The sequence below is a fragment of the Aspergillus lucknowensis genome, assembly GCF_044049455.1.
Source record: "Aspergillus lucknowensis strain CBS 449.75 chromosome Unknown BJX67scaffold_21, whole genome shotgun sequence".
Taxonomy (NCBI): Eukaryota; Fungi; Ascomycota; class Eurotiomycetes; order Eurotiales; family Aspergillaceae; genus Aspergillus; species Aspergillus lucknowensis.
The window spans coordinates 308,031-323,651 of record NW_027263565.1 but is presented as its reverse complement, the minus strand read 5'-3'; the positions used below and the strand labels follow the sequence as shown (position 1 = coordinate 323,651).

Below are 15,621 nucleotides of genomic sequence, written 5' to 3'. Positions count from 1 at the left end.
TCAAATTCCAAATCGACACAGCCGCTGTCAGTCCCAAACACCCAAGGCGCATTGAACAGAAGAGTCACCCGGCGACGCCGATATGAAGCTTTCTGAACGCCAGGACGCCACCCCGTCATCAGACCATGGATCGTGTGGAGAGGGGCAGGAGCCAACAGGTCAAGAGTTGTGTCAAAATCACTTGAGGACGGAGCATTCCTGCATGGAATACGAGGTCCAGAAGCGGCTGGGAACCATGTGGGACAGACAGTCCGGGACTTAGCGCGGCTTCGCTTGGATTCATCAGGCTTCGGAACCCCAGCTTGCATTGTTCTTCTCCCAGACAGTCAAAAGTCTTGATGATCCTCCTCTTGTGGGGAAGACGGGAGAAATTGCGCCATGAACCGGAATCCTTCATTTTCTAGCCATTGGTGTCGGCGCTCAGCTCACATGAATTCTTGGATAACAAGGGCCTGACCCGCCATTCTTTTCGACGTGAAAATGACAGGTCTGAAATAAGTTGCTGATTATTTGCAGTCAAAAACCATCAGACCCATGCCCAGAGAAGGGTCAAGGGCCTAGAATCAAGAGGTCAGCTCGAGCCATCTTCCAAGACCCCTTCCCTTGCCTTTTCCCGCACGGTCATGCAAACCATTTTAAACCGGCAGGAGTTGGCACTTCTCCGATTCACACAGAGTCCCTACAGTCTTCGTCCTTGGAGCAAGGGTTGTGCTGGGGAGCACGGTTTGATTCGAAATCGGACTGTGCGGAACCATGCATCCTCGATAAAATGGGAACCTTGGAGTTTACTGCTCGATATGCATAAAAGAGAGGGTTCAGGATTCTTCTCTCAATCACTCCTTACTCGCATGCCCTCACTTCTTTGATAGCATGAAAAGATCTAAGCGGTCTTGCGACCGATGTCCTGCCAGCCTCCGTTCGCCAAGAAGAAGATGAAATTATCTGCTTCGGTTGGGAGGGAAGAAATAATCGGTTGTCAGGGTTCAAGGGTTTGAAACTTCATTCAACCTGCCGAGGTCAACAACATTTCACATCGATGGCCCAAGCCACGGATGTGTTCGAGGTAAATTCCCTTTTTGGTATCTATCAAACGTCTCCGGCCCCAGCCCGTCGCCACGCTCTTCCATCTGGTCTTCATGAGTGCGTTCCCAAAAAAGGTTAGCCTAAGTCACGTGTGAGGACATAGCAGGATCTCCAGTTCCGAGATGCTGGTCTCGCACTGATATGGCGGAAACACCACGAGCAATTCTGCATACTGTCAAGATGCTCTTAGTAGACTCTATTTAAGATGGATTCTTTGCCAGCAGACATACCTCTTGTCCAGGACCTTCTGCGCTCCGACGAAGTTTTCGTTCCTTTTTCCGAGTTCTCAATTCATACTCTCCAGGCCCAACCTGACGCGGATGTATCACATTGGATCGAGAACAAGCTGCGCGATGGCAGACCTTTTGTAATACGGGGACTTGCTCGAACTGACGGGTGGCAGCGTGCTGGCCTGAGCAATGAGAGTCTGGTCAGCCTTTCCGACTCGGGAGGTATGTATACTGCCAGCGGATGATCGTGGGCTGGATTGTCATGCTAACTTGGTTTTACCATATAGCGGTTCCAGTGAAGAACTGTCGGACGGGAAGGGACATCAGGATGCGGCTGCGAGATCTTCTCTCTCAAATTGACCCTACCCACTCCGGCAGCGTGCGCGAATCGTAGGTCAACAGAGAGCCGCGAAGTACCCAGACCTGCCAGCTTACCACGTTAGCCTTTATGCAAAGGACCTACATTGCCCACAGGAATGGGTGAAATCGTTTGAGTCTATCTTACCCTCTTCGTTGAGACACCTTGGCTCCCTTGACCTCTTCCGAGTCTTGCCGAAGGAGACTACCCCGGAGGTGTTGATGGCGTACGTCGGGACACGGAAATCATTGTAAGCGCTTACGTTAGTGGTCTGTGTGCTTTTTTAACGAGGCCTATTTGCAGCTCGGGGTTTCATAGATGTTTTAGTGCCACTGTCGCCCTCAATCTCATGATCGAATCGGAAGGTGAGCACCAGCTCCATCCACCAGTCTCAATGCAACATAGATATGAGCGTCCACTAACTCAACAAGGCGACGGTCCCGGATCAATATGCTTCGGAACGGACAGTGAATCGCAGGAAAGATACGACAGGTTTATGGAAGAACGCGGTAAATCAGCGCACACCGACTGGGCCAACGTGTCCATTAATGACCTCAGATCCGCCGACTTCCCGATTTATATCGCTGACCAAAGGCCCGGCGATCTCGTGATCTTCCCCACAGCTGCCGCTCATCAAGTTTGGAACATCAGCCCCATGGTTACTAGGGTTGTCTGGAACGTAATGCATGCCAAGTCCCTCGCGTCATTTTTTGACTATGTGCAGCCCGTGTATCAAAAAAGGTGCCATACAGACACCGGTCGAGTTCCACTAATACCTATGTATGCGTTGCAGAGCGGCGCATGCGAGAGGGAGGAGGAGACCCTCCTCTTGGATGTTTTTCGCCAATTGGTCGACGATGAAGATACTGGACGAGAATCTATACTGTCTATAAAAACAGTGGACACCCAAGGCGCCGTGATTGAGTGCAACTTTTGCGGCCTTACGATTTGGAATCGCCATTTACGATGTGAAATCTGTGGAGATTTTGACTTGTGTCTACCATGCTTTGTTTCAGGAAGAAGTTGTAAGCATGTAGCTGATTACACTTGGGCTGAGTTGGTTCCGCGCAGTCGATGCCAAGATATCATCCAGGCAACGGGAAGCCGGATCGATGGCCGGGTTGTTCACACTTCTAGATCCTCAAAGTACCGCCCCTGAGAACCTCGCCACTGCTACAGTCTTGTAGCCGGGTGATGCCAACAAGGATGCAGCTGACAGCGTCTGGCAGGCAAACATCAATCGGAGCAGTGGCAGTAGCTGCGATGGATGCTCGGCAGCAGTCATCGGTACGGATCCCCCCGACACACTTTCAAAAGTAAAGGCTTACCACGTTAATAGGAGCGACTTTGCCACCTATGCCGTGATAACCATCCTGGATGGAAAGGTGTCGTATGCGGTAAATGCTCCGCATTTTACTGCTTCCGAGGCCTTCACAGACACTTTGACATTGATCTGATCCCATTCTTAAAGAGTGGAGAGTCGTGGAGCTGTCCCAAATGTTCACAAATCTGCAACTGCCGTTGCTGCCACTTCCCTCAACCATATCGGAGCAGAGGCAAACCAGTGCGAGCTCGGATCAAGCCTGTTGATCCTCGCGGACGCATTCTCGGGTTTGTTGACAATGTATTTGACCAAAAACGGGGTAAGAAGGCCGGGTTGGCCGCACCAAGTGCATCACCGCAAATCGATATATCGCCCCGGGTATTGAAACGGCCCCGGATGGATATGGGGGATGAGCACGGGACGTCACGCTGGACGCTTGGTGAATCCATTGACGTTGGGGGAGCAGTGCCCAGCCGCACACGGATGTCAGATACATCGTATGTTTATTCGACGAACACGGCCACCCCAGACAGACCTCATCTGGGTTATACCCCTCCCCGAACGTTTGACCCACTGGGGTTCCGCATGGACAGTCAAGCTGAGCCTTCGGTCTCAGGAGCGAGACAATCCTCTCGTCCCCCAGACAGCCGAACGCAGCATCTCTATCTTTCTCCCCCAACCTCAGTTACTGTCACGCGAAACGGATCCACACACAGACGCCATGACTACCAGACGAGTGGGAAGGTGGATGTTTCAGACAACGAAGAAAGCATACGCGTCTTGGAGACTAAATTGGATGCTCTTCGTGGGTATGCAGACGATCTACTGGAACTCTCCTTGGTAGATTCCCACGCGAAGATACTCGAGCGCATCTCCCAGTTCGAGGCTAAGATTGAACAAAGGAAGCGAAGGAAAGCCGAAGTCCTCCTCAGCAATTTGAATCGAGATTTTCCTGATTTGGCAGATCTCGCGAGAGAAGAGGCCCGACGGCGTGGGCTATAAGCGAAAGAGTATCATGTAGCCATAACATAGATACCAATTTATTGAGTGACACATTGTCGCATGAAATGCCCCACCACAGATACCTGTCTTTCCTGCCTCAGGCACTCTCAACAGGGGTCGCTCTCCCAGCACCAAATCACCAGGGCCAAGAGGTTTCTCGTTCAACACCTCGATATCCCATTAGCCATCAATCAAGCTTCGAGTGGTGCGCCATTGCATTTTCTGCGGCTGGGTTGGTTTGTATGTGCGCTGCTCTGAAAGCTCATTCGCCCATTGTTGTGGTTTTTCCCGATTGCTGTCCGCCCCTCCTCGTCCCCAGCCGTTCCTCCACTCCGAACAACAACCATCGCTCGGATTATCTGATTCTGCTCAGGGGAGGCAAGATTATTAGCAAAGGAGGCGAACGAATTTTTATTCTGGCCGGTCTCTCTATTCGATCACTTGCACGACAGCCTCACGCGATCTCGGAAGGCAGCACGAGGGTTCCTGACCGCCTCCCACCAGCCACCAGTTCATCCTCCCTTAGCTTGTTCGATAGCCCTATTTTGATTCCTCCCCCTCACCGTCAGATCCCTCGAATCTAATTTTTTACGGATAAGCTACAGATTTCTCCTTTTCTATACCCCTTTCCCTCCCTCCCTCCGCCGCCCTCCCGCCATGCCATGCTTCAAGGGCCTTGCTGTTAGTATACACACCCCGGATGGGCCACTACCCGAGCACTCGATCCAGCGCCAGTCCCGAGCCTCACGCATCGCCTGTTACATTCCTGTACCACCGCCTAAGGTCCCAGATACAGCCGGTGGGCAGCCGGAACAATCTACCTTTGCGATTTCGATTACGCTCTTGAATCCCGGTCAGGATGTGCCATACTCAGCCCCGAAGTCGACGCCTGGTAACCCCAACCCCAAACCGAAGGTCGTCGGCGGCCTCCCCGGTCAAACCGAGCATCGCGGGCAATTCTCCAGCACGGTGTCCCCGTACCAGGCCCTGACCAACTCACCAAATGAAACCATTGCCGCCTACATCTACTTTGACGGCCGACAGAAAGAGGAAGTCGCTACACTGCTACGGAGAGGGGAGGAGACCTGGGTGAACTCCCGGTGGGTCAGCATTCCCGAGTCGGAAGGGGGTGGGCTTGCAGAACGGGAGTTCCTCTTTCGCGAGGTCGGGTTGGAGCGGTGGCTCAATGGATTGGATTTAGAAGGCAGCAAGGATGCGGCGGCGAAGATAGAGCGGCGACGACAGAAGATGGAAAAGCGGCGACACAAGCGCGATAACGATGCCAGTGAGGATCTTGATATGGAAAGCAAATCTAGCAAGCACACCAGGGGCGTTATGCGATACGGCAACGATACCAAGTCACCCTTGGAGGACGTTTCGGACGACGAGATGTCGTTTCCCGATTCCGACGACGACCCGATTCCCGAGACCGCAGGCCAGATAAAGGTTGCACTTTTCCGTGTTCTGGCGTCGGGGGAGATTAAACGGGGCGAATACTCCCCACAATTCGACGCCCACGACGACGATGACGAGAGCCAAGGAGGACAAGGTAACGGCGGCGACGAAGATATCGACCATACTACAAGCTTCGCGAAGCCGAAAACACTTGATCCGAAATCAATCAGCACTCAAACAGTTACTGGAATTGACCCGTCCGACAAGCCGTATGCGATCTTCACGTTCATGTACCGGGGAGAGCGTAAGTGAATTCCCATTACTTATAGACGGTGAGCGGTGGATGAGAGCTGACCTTTCTGCTATTTCAGGTCAATTACAGAAAATGGGAATTTTGAAAGATCCCAAGTCGCAGGAAACCCCCGGCTCAGCAAAACGCCGATCCCTGCAGCCCGACTTCTCGAATCTTGGTCCTCTCAAACCCGGGGGCACTGTAGGGTTCTTGAACTTCCGTGACAACACAGAGGGCCGCAAGAAAGACAAAAGAAACAAGTCGATAGACGACGATGATATGGACAGTGACGATGATGACGACGATCGGATACTCAACCAAGCGGACGAGGAGGAAGGCAAGGACGATGACCAACAACTGTCACCAGATGATATCAGGCGGCAAGGCGAGTTGGCAGAAGGCGTGCGCAAGATCAAGGTAGGCTTGACTCTAGCATTGTTACCAGCTGCACACTAATTGCTTTTTAGCTGAAACGCCAACATTCGGCCGCGTCGCTTGCTGGTTCTTCTCGACAAGAGACAGCAAGCCCTCTAGGGACAGGGGCGACTCCCACAGCATCAAGTATCTCCACGACTCCCCCGGCGGCAACGTCAGCACCGGCCGCTTCCAGTGCATCTGAACAGCAGCAGCCGCCGAGCACACTGAACGGGGGGTTCATCGGCAGTCCGCTTAAGAAGCAACGCCCTAGCGTCTCGCAAGCGGACGAGTCTTCCCTTCGACGACGAATGGAGTCCAGCCTTTCGAAGCAACTCGGTGAAGTCCTTGGCAGCGGTGGTGATAAATCTGGGGGCATCACAAGCGACTCTCAACCTCCGATCGCGTCAGCACCTCTTTCGGATGGCCTGCAGTCTCCGAAGACGGTCCTCCCATCAGATAATGCGGATGAAGAGCTCTAGTTTTGGAGATCGAGCTTCGGCCTATCATTTCAACTATTCTCATTTTTGACATATCATTACGACATAACGGATTGGCGTAAGGGGCATAAGTAATTGTGGCCCGTCTTGAAATTTACTACTATTTATGGTTCCTTATGTTGCCGTATGGTTGGATGCCGACTGAAGCAGCAGGGAGGTGGATTTGGCACTAGTTAAAGATAGTTCTTCATTGAGAGCCAGACGGAATTAACTTGGATAGAAGGAGTTGAATTCCATTGTCGATGGAGTCCTTATCTAGGTATGATGTTATGCTTGAATAATATCCGCAGACGGAAAGCTTTCAACTCTGATTCCCTCGGTCTCCTTCTGCCTTTGACCTCTCCATCCTACAGCCGCTTCATAGACTTCTCCACCATGCCTCTGACACGCTCCTCCGATCCGCTGGTGTGGATTGACTGCGAGGTTCGATCTTCACTCCACGAGAAACCTCGATGAATCTCACATTTTCAAGATGACGGGCCTCGACCCGAAAACCGACCAAATCCTGCAAATTTGCTGCTTCATCACGGACGCCCAGCTCAACCTCCTCGATACCACCGGCTTCGAAACCGTCATCCACCAGCCCAAGTCCACACTCGACGCAATGTCGCAGTGGTGCATCGACACCCACGGCCGCACCGGACTCACAGCGCGCGTCCAAAACTCGACTGTAACGCCCGAGACCGCGGCCGCCGAACTCCTTGCCTACGTCAAGCGGTACATACCAAACCCCCGGACGGCGATGCTAGCGGGGAACAGTGTACATGCGGACAAGGCGTTTCTAGCGTGTGGTCCGTATGCGACGGTATTGGATTGGCTACACTATCGGATTGTGGATGTGAGTACGATGAAGGAGGTGGTGCGACGGTGGGGAGGGGAGAATGTTTTGGCAGCGGCGCCAGGGAAGAGGGAGGTGCATCTGGCCAGGGATGACATCCTGGAGAGTATCGAGGAGATGAAGTTTTACAAGCAGACTCTCTTCTCTTAACACACTGCTATTAGACGATGTACAGGGCGGGACAGTAGTCAGGGCGCAGCGACTATTCTAGCTGCGAGTGGTGTGATGATCACATTATTTGTTCACTGCTTCCCCCACCAGATCAAGCTTCAATTCATTTTTCCTCCTTGGGCACCTTCTCTGCGTCCAATTGTCGGTGAACATTCGAGCATTCCTTGCTTTCTCCTATAATTACTCCTCCTCCACCTCATTCCTTTCCCTTGCCCGTCTCTTAGGTCTGTTCCTCTCCCTTCCCTCCCCAACGTCTATCTCAACAGCTCTCGCTACCCCACCATGTCGGTCCAGACTGTGTCCCTCCAACCCTTCAGCGACCAGAAGCCTGGAACGTACGTCAATTCCCTTTTTATGCCTCTGATTCCTCTAATTGTCTCTAACTGGTATATGTACAGCTCCGGCCTGCGAAAAAAGGTCAAGGTCTTTCAGCAAGAGAACTACTCCGAGTCGTTTATCACCAGCATCCTCCTCTCCATCCCTGAAGGCGCTCAGGACGCCTTCCTCGTCCTCGGCGGCGATGGCCGCTACTACAACTCCGACGTCATCCAGAAAATCGCCAAGATCAGTGCTGCCTATGGAGTGAAGAAGCTCCTCGTCGGCCAGAATGGCATTTTGAGTACCCCAGCTGCCAGTAACCTCATTCGCAAGAGGAAGGCGACTGGTGGTATCCTTTTGACTGCCAGTCACAACCCTGGCGGTGCGTCTCATTACCCCGGCCTTTTAAGACGTGGCTGACTTTTTAGGCCCCGATGCCGATTTCGGTATCAAGTACAATCTCACCAATGGCGCTCCTGCCCCCGAACAAGTTACCAACAAGATCTACGAGGTCTCCAAGTCCCTCACCTCCTACAAGTATATTGACCTGCCTGAGGTCGACACTACCACAATTGGCTCCCGCAGCTACGGGCCCCTCGAGGTCGAGGTTGTCCACTCCACCGAAGACTATCTCGCCCTGATGAAAGAGATTTTTGACTTCGACCTGATCAGGAGCTTTTTGAAGAAGCATCCTGACTTCAAGGTGCTCTTCGACGGCATGCATGGTGTCACCGGTCCATACGGTGTTGATATATTCGTCAAAGAGCTCGGTCTCCCCGCCAGCAGCACCCTGAACTGCGTCCCGAAGCCTGACTTTGGTGGTGGCCACCCTGACCCCAACCTCGTATACGCGCATGAGCTTGTTGAAGCTGTTGACAAGAACGGTATCCACTTCGGCGCTGCCAGCGACGGTGACGGTGACCGCAATATGATTTACGGAGCCAACACCTTCGTCTCCCCGGGAGACAGCCTCGCCATCATTGCACACCACGCGAAGCTTATCCCTTGGTTCCAGAAGCACGGTGTTGACGGACTCGCGCGCTCCATGCCGACATCCGGCGCCATTGATCTCGTCGCCAAGGCGCAGGGTCTACAATCTTATGAAGTTCCAACAGGCTGGAAATTCTTCTGCAACCTCTTCGACAACAAGAAAATGTCCATCTGTGGCGAGGAGAGTTTTGGCACAGGAAGCAACCACATCCGCGAGAAGGACGGCGTTTGGGCTGTCATCGCGTGGCTTAACATCATCGCCGGCGTGGCGGAGCGGAAACCCAACGAGACGCCAAGCATTGCTTCCATTCAGCATGAATTCTGGCAAACCTATGGGAGGACCTTCTTCACGCGGTACGACTACGAGAATGTCGATAGCGCCGGCGCGAATAAGCTTATCGCGAACCTCTCCGAGAAGGCTGTCGATAACAAGGACTCGTTCATCGGGAGCACCATCTCCGGCCGGAAGGTCATCGACTCTGGAAACTTTGCCTACACCGATCTCGATGGCAGCGTCGCGAAGAACCAGGGGTTGTATGTGAAGTTCGACGACGGCAGCCGAATTGTAGTGCGTCTTTCGGGGACGGGGAGCAGCGGCGCGACTATTCGTCTCTACGTGGAGAAGTATGAAGGAGACGCGAGCAAGCATCAACAAGACACGCAGGAGTACCTCAAAGGCCCGGTGGGACTTGCATTGTCTCTCCTCAAGTTCAATGAGTATGTTGGCCGTGAGGACCCTGATGTTAAGACTTGATTTCACCAGCCGCGTAAACGTACATTTGTTCTGAGTGGGACATGACGAGATAGTTAGTTGTTCAAATTTAAAAATCGATCCCGTGTCTTTGGCACAGGATATCGGCTCTCCATTGTGCACGGGAGTCCGGAGTCCGGAGAAGTCTCTGCAGCTGAGGTCTGGGGAAGTGGATCAGGAGTGGATCAGCCTGAACTTCAAGGAAGAACTTGGAAGAAGAAATCCTTCAAAAATATCTTGGGTTCCGCGAATCAGAGCTCCAATTGACCAGAATAAACTCTTTGTTGCCATGAACCGTCTCTTCAATTGTCTTGCCACGCCTTTTCGCCCAACCTCCTTTGTGTGGCAAACCCTCACCGCCCGAAAACTTGTCTTTGGGTCTCCCGTCAGCGTGTTCAATGTTTTTTGTCCGGAACCTCTGTCGGGCGTTGACTTGACCTAATTTTTTTTTTCTCCCTCACTCCTTTCTTCCATCTCCCCTCCTCTCTCCTTTCCTCCTGTTTTTCTTCTCTCCTCAAGTTCTCTCGTTTCTCCTCTTCTCTCTTTCGTTAGTGTGTTCTTATCGGATGTTGTTCCCGTCGCCTTATCTGTCTACCCTTTCCTCTTCTCGTCCTCCTCGAACAACCTTATCCAGCCTCTAGTATTTCATTTTCTTGTATTTGATTTTTTATTTGATACCCCGGGCTCCTAGACTATAGACGCCCCTTGCTTCCTGTTTTCGCTTCCGTTCCTGTCCCAAGACTCGTGTCTTAGATCAGAGAAAAGGGGGACTTTCAATAGCGTCCTCTCCGAGAGACGGCCTCCCTTTCTTTCGCCATAATTCTCCTGATTTTACGTCAACTTGGAGAGGATTTTCGCCCACAATGGCCCCGCGAGACCCTGTTGCCGCTTCCTCCCACCGACGACGACCGTCCCTATCCTTCAGAACTCGCCCGCGGACTGCAACCATATCTGCCATCCCTTCAACCCAACGTACGAGACCAGAACATGACATTTGGAGCGACCTAACCCTCGTGGATTCCGGAGATGCAATGAATGATCCGGTGCTGGAAGACGTGAGCCATTTCCCCGAACCAGCTCACAGGCGTCGCGGGGCAAAGAGCTTCTCCAGCTTGCGCCATCCGGTAGAAGGACTTCGTGCGCTCGGCCGCCGCCTCTCGGTCACACTTCGTAACAAAACCTCCCGGACGTTCAATCCCCCTCACCATGACGAGATCGGATTTGAGTGTCCGATTGCGAATGGTGACCAAGAACCTGACTTCGGTGCCTGGCCCATCCGTAACTCCTCCATCCCGCTCCCCATTCCCGGCAATGGGTCTGAGCCCCCAGTCCTACCTAATGATATGTACTCTGGGGCCGCCGCTCGAGCCGCCGCAGCAGCACAGAATGAAATGGCCCGCAAGATGGATCATATGAAGCTGACCCATGACTCGGAGAGCGGAATTGGCATCAACCTCGACGATCATTCCGAGTCGTCTGATCTGGAGTCGGATCTTGTCCGTGTTGACCCGTTGACCTTCTTTCCCACCGAAATTATGGCGCGGGTGCTGTCAAATCTCGATCCTGACTCTTTGATGAGTAGCCAATTGGTGTCTCGTGCTTGGAGTGAGCAGGCCTCATCCAAACACATTTGGCGCCATGTGTTTCGTCGTTGCTACGGCCAGCCTCGCCCAGCAGATAATCACACCCAGAAGCTGCCATCTACTGGATTGGGCAAGTCCGTGTTTAATCAAGACTGGAAGAAGTTGTTTCTGGTTCGCCGTGCTTTGGATCAGCGGTGGAAAGATGGCAAGGCAGCAGCCATTTACCTCCAAGGTCATACAGACAGTGTCTATTGCGTTCAATTTGATGAGTAAGTTTTGATCCCTCGGGCTATCTGATCCTACCACTCATCTGTGTCTTCGAAGGGACAAGATTATAACCGGCTCCCGCGATCGAACCATCAGGGTCTGGGATGCTCGCTACCCATGGCCCTGCCGTAAAATCATTGGCCCACCGCCGGGAGACGTCTCGAACAGCGGCCCGGTTCATAATCCTGAGCAGCAGTCATCGGGGAAGTCTCCCTTTCTTACCATTCGTCCCCCTCCGACCCGCTCCGCTGAGATTGTGGACTTGATGGAACGACCGGCTGAATACCACAGCGCTTCCATTCTGTGTCTGCAGTATGATAACGAAATCATGGTTACTGGATCTTCTGATTTTTCCTGCATCGTCTGGGATATGAAGAATGATTACCGGCCAATCCGTCGCCTCGAAGGCCACACAGCGGGAGTGCTGGACATTTGCTTCGATGATCGTCACATTGTCTCCTGCTCCAAGGATCACACGATTTGCGTTTGGGATCGACACACTGGGGCTCTGGTGAAGCAACTTCTTGGCCATCGCGGGCCTGTCAATGCCGTTCAGCTTCGTGGTGATCTACTCGTCTCTGCAAGCGGGGACGGGGTCGCCAAGTTGTGGAACATCAGCTCCGGCCAATGTGTCAAGGAGTTTTCCAGCAAAGATAGAGGTCTTGCTTGTGTCGAGTTCAGTCACGATGCACGGACTGTGCTCACTGGCGGAAATGACCGGATGATCTACCAGTTTGACGCCAACAGTGGCGAGCTGGCCAAAGAGATCCAAGGCCATACCGGCTTAGTGAGGTCCTTGCATCTCGATAGCGTCAATCAGCGGATCGTCAGCGGCAGCTACGACATGAGCGTCAAAGTATTCGACTCTCGAAATGGGGAGTTGTCCATCGATTTTCCCGGCTGGACCACGAGTTGGATGCTGAGCGTCAAGTCCGATTATAGGCGCATTGTCGCCACAAGCCAGGACTCCCGCGCAGTCATCATGGATTTCGGATACGGAATAGATGGCATTGATTTATTGGAAGAGTAGACTCGGGGCATTGCACTAGACCTTTTGCATTCTCTTGCGGGTTTCGAGAAGAAAAATCTTTTGGCTAGACCATTTCTTCTTTCTGTTTATTCTTTCCTTTCCTTTTTGGCTTCCTCTTGGCTAGCGATAGAGATACACTTTGGTGCTTTAATCAATTTATACCCATCATCTATTCCATCCTATCAGCACAATCCTGTTATAATGGAAATTCACTGGGATGCAATTTGTGCTGCCTGAGGCGTCGAATTTCCTGAAGTGGACCGAGCGATGATTGGTCAAAATTGAGCTAGCCCCAGCCAAAGACAGGAAGTCGGGTGGGTTTCCAAGGTTTTGTCGACAAGAAACGAACAACAACAATAACCCATCCGAGTCCCATCCTCTTTACCACTGTCTTAACTTCTCCAAACGAATCATCAAACCAGAAACACACCAGCAGAGCCTGATAACCGCAAGAGAGGCCAGTGTTCCCTCAATCTTCCGTTGTGCATTGCCATTACTTCTCGCGAACCTCCCTCCTTCGCCTTCCCCCCGAATTTCTCGTTTGCTTACCCCACCATGGGTGAATCCAGGTTCGTCGGGCACTCGGATACCTTCTTGCGGACTGGAATCTAGCCATCGGGCGCTGACGGGATATAATCTCTGGGAGAACAGACAGGAGCTTCTAGCATGGCTCAACAGCCTGCTATCGTTGAATTTGACCAAGATCGAACAATGCGGAACCGGGTACGGGCAACAACCCCTTGTCCTACGGCTATCACCTAGCGATGGCCTGCGACAGGAGCATGGAGATTGGGGTTCTTTGGGATGGCGGTAACTAATTGCCTGCTTGTAGAGCTGCGCTATGCCAGATTTTCGACTCGATATTCAGTGAGTATTCTCGATCGGACGCTTCTTTGCCGCGCTAACACTGCCTTTCAACAGTGGACGTTCCTATGTCCCGGGTGAAATTCAACGTTAACACGGAATACGCCTATCTTCAGAACTTCAAAATTCTCCAGAGTATGTTGGCTCCCACGCTCGAAGAAATTGGTTTCCTAGAATAATCGACTCCTCCCTGACAGATGTTTTTGCGCGCCACGCTGTCGACAAGCCAATCCCCGTCGAGTCGCTTTCCAAGTGCCGCATGCAAGACAACTTGGAGTTCCTTCAGTGGACAAAGAAATATTGGGACCAACACTATCCGGGTGGAGACTACGATGCGGTCGCCCGCCGAAAGGCTTCCGGAGCACCACCCGCCGCGGCCGGTTCGCGTGCTGGCGCAGGTTCTGCTGGTAGTGCCCGGCGTGGAACTACTCCCACCATCGGTGGTCGCCCGCGACCTGCTGCTGGGGGCGCTGCCTCTGCCAGCGTAGCTGCGTTGCAGGCGGAGCTTGCTACAAACAAGGAGGCAATGGCCGGTTTGGAGAAGGAGCGCGACTTCTACTTTGCGAAGCTCCGAGATATCGAGCTACTCTTGCAGAACGCAATTGAGGCGGATCCAGAACTGGAGAAGGAAGAGGACTCGCTTGTGAAGCACATTCAGGGTATCCTCTACTCGACGGAGGTACGAGCAATCAAAACAAAAACATGAGCTCAGAAGACTGACATTTCTACAGGAGGGATTTGAGATCCCTGCCGAAGCCGAAGGCGCAGACGAGCTGGAGACATTTTGAGGCACCTGACCTATTAATACCCCTTCATCGCGACAGCGTTGAAATTGGATTCCCTGTTTCTATGACACATTTCCCGGCGAACCTTTCTTATTAATGTCTGTTTGGATTGTTGACCGCAGGGTCAGGTCTAGAAGTGCGTGTTTCGGAATTTGAGGAGAGATGCGACGATCCGCTTGTATAGTTGAACTGCCCCCGCCCACATTCTAGATATGGTTCTCTAAATAGGGCTGAACGGAGGCTACTTGCTCCGATACATTCCTCGAACCCTGTCTGAGCTGGCCACATTCCTGGAAGATTCCATTCCTAATCACAGATCTAACCTCGCGAAGTAGACAGCCCAGAAAGAAGCGCTGAGTTGAAGCCAGGCAGCTGAAGCTATAGTTAATATTATAACAGTGATAACTTCCCAGTGCCTTGCATGTTTGTTTACGTGCCCCTTGCAGTGCACAAACTCTCCAGGCGCCCTTTCACGTCTGGTTTCCCTGGTTGTGGTGGGGGTTCGACAGCCCAGCAGTGGGACGGGCGGCCAGAACATTCGAGTGTGGGAGGCAATCCATGGATAGAGGTGGTTCCTGTCACTTCAACGGCTCGGGTGACGAATGCTTGCCAATTCAAGAATCAGATTTGTCCAACAGATGGTCAACGAATGGAGCGAGACGTGAGAGGAAGCGAGTGCAACCGTTGCCGACCCGCTTGGCAGGCTAAATGAGTTAGTTTGCCGTCAGTCTGCAAGTCTCAGACCATCATCCCGTTTAATTAACGAGAGTCCGGCGTCCAGCGTTGTTATTCTTAGCCTCCTTTTTCGTGTTCGGGTCCTCTTCCTGTTCCTGCATCGTCTCCTCCGCTTCCTCTTCTTCTCTTCCCTTCTCTCCTCCCGCCGCCGCCTCTTCTTTTCTGTTTGTCTTTCAGGGCTTCATCCTCGTTCGCAAGAAGTCGTCGACGGACTCTCATCGGCCGAGAAGACTAGGCCAGACAGAACCTTGGGTGTCAACGTGGAGCCTCACCCACGGAAACGTTGACACTGGGGAACACCCTTGGGATGGAATGAAAGATCGTCCGTTACCATCCTGAAGCACTTCTGGAAAAGATCCATGATGGGCAAGGCATGAGCCTTGAACAGTGACTGACTGGCTTTTATTCGAATAATTCGTATGTCTTACCACCTCGTCATTCATGTCTCTGCTTGACGTCTCGTGATTCCAAGACTAATTTGTATTTTTGGTTAGGTCGCATCGCATTTTGATCTGCTTCCATCTTCCCAGGCTAGCCTCTTGTCGGCAGTGTGTCTGCTGATGTCCACTCCTTCACCTCGCTTGCTCGCAAAGACATTGCCCACTGCTCACTGACGCCTCTCTTTCGATTCTACTTACTTTCTCATCCGATACCCAATTACTATTCGCTTCGACTTGACAGCCAATCGCTC

The 15,621-nt window shown here is 52.5% G+C and overlaps 5 protein-coding genes across 5 annotated transcripts; all 5 read left to right on the top strand.

Annotated features, from left to right (window-relative positions):
• Positions 1–125: 125 nt before the first annotated feature.
• On the top strand, positions 126–3,997 carry BJX67DRAFT_372221 (uncharacterized protein; the record flags this gene model as incomplete). The annotated part of the gene is made up of 8 exons (XM_071031215.1): positions 126–144; positions 1,308–1,535; positions 1,601–1,703; positions 1,757–1,921; positions 1,975–2,036; positions 2,103–2,817; positions 2,901–2,958; positions 3,011–3,997. 8 exons carry the CDS (start codon positions 126–128, stop codon positions 3,995–3,997), a joined length of 2,337 nt encoding a protein of 778 aa, XP_070886057.1.
• Positions 3,998–4,039: 42 nt separating this feature from the next.
• BJX67DRAFT_353873 (uncharacterized protein) lies at positions 4,040–6,830 on the top strand. Its single transcript, XM_071029165.1, has 3 exons — positions 4,040–5,696; positions 5,764–6,101; positions 6,152–6,830. Exons 1-3 carry the CDS (start codon positions 4,655–4,657, stop codon positions 6,578–6,580), a joined length of 1,809 nt encoding a protein of 602 aa, XP_070886056.1. The 5' UTR covers positions 4,040–4,654; the 3' UTR covers positions 6,581–6,830.
• Positions 6,432–7,710, top strand: BJX67DRAFT_113293 (oligoribonuclease). Its single transcript, XM_071024346.1, has 2 exons — positions 6,432–7,021; positions 7,071–7,710. Exons 1-2 carry the CDS (start codon positions 6,860–6,862, stop codon positions 7,584–7,586), a joined length of 678 nt encoding a protein of 225 aa, XP_070886055.1. The 5' UTR covers positions 6,432–6,859; the 3' UTR covers positions 7,587–7,710.
• A 1-nt stretch (position 7,711) lies between these two features.
• On the top strand, positions 7,712–10,099 carry pgmA (phosphoglucomutase PGM2). Its single transcript, XM_071024345.1, has 3 exons — positions 7,712–7,942; positions 8,006–8,307; positions 8,354–10,099. Exons 1-3 carry the CDS (start codon positions 7,890–7,892, stop codon positions 9,667–9,669), a joined length of 1,671 nt encoding a protein of 556 aa, XP_070886054.1. The 5' UTR covers positions 7,712–7,889; the 3' UTR covers positions 9,670–10,099.
• Positions 10,100–10,529: 430 nt separating this feature from the next.
• Positions 10,530–14,198, top strand: BJX67DRAFT_381394 (WD40-repeat-containing domain protein; the record flags this gene model as incomplete). The annotated part of the gene is made up of 6 exons (XM_071033012.1): positions 10,530–11,518; positions 11,574–12,542; positions 13,379–13,413; positions 13,468–13,545; positions 13,608–14,089; positions 14,142–14,198. The coding sequence occupies 6 exons, from the start codon at positions 10,530–10,532 to the stop codon at positions 14,196–14,198; spliced, it is 2,610 nt and encodes an 869-aa protein (XP_070886053.1).
• Between the last annotated feature and the right edge of the window lie 1,423 nt (positions 14,199–15,621).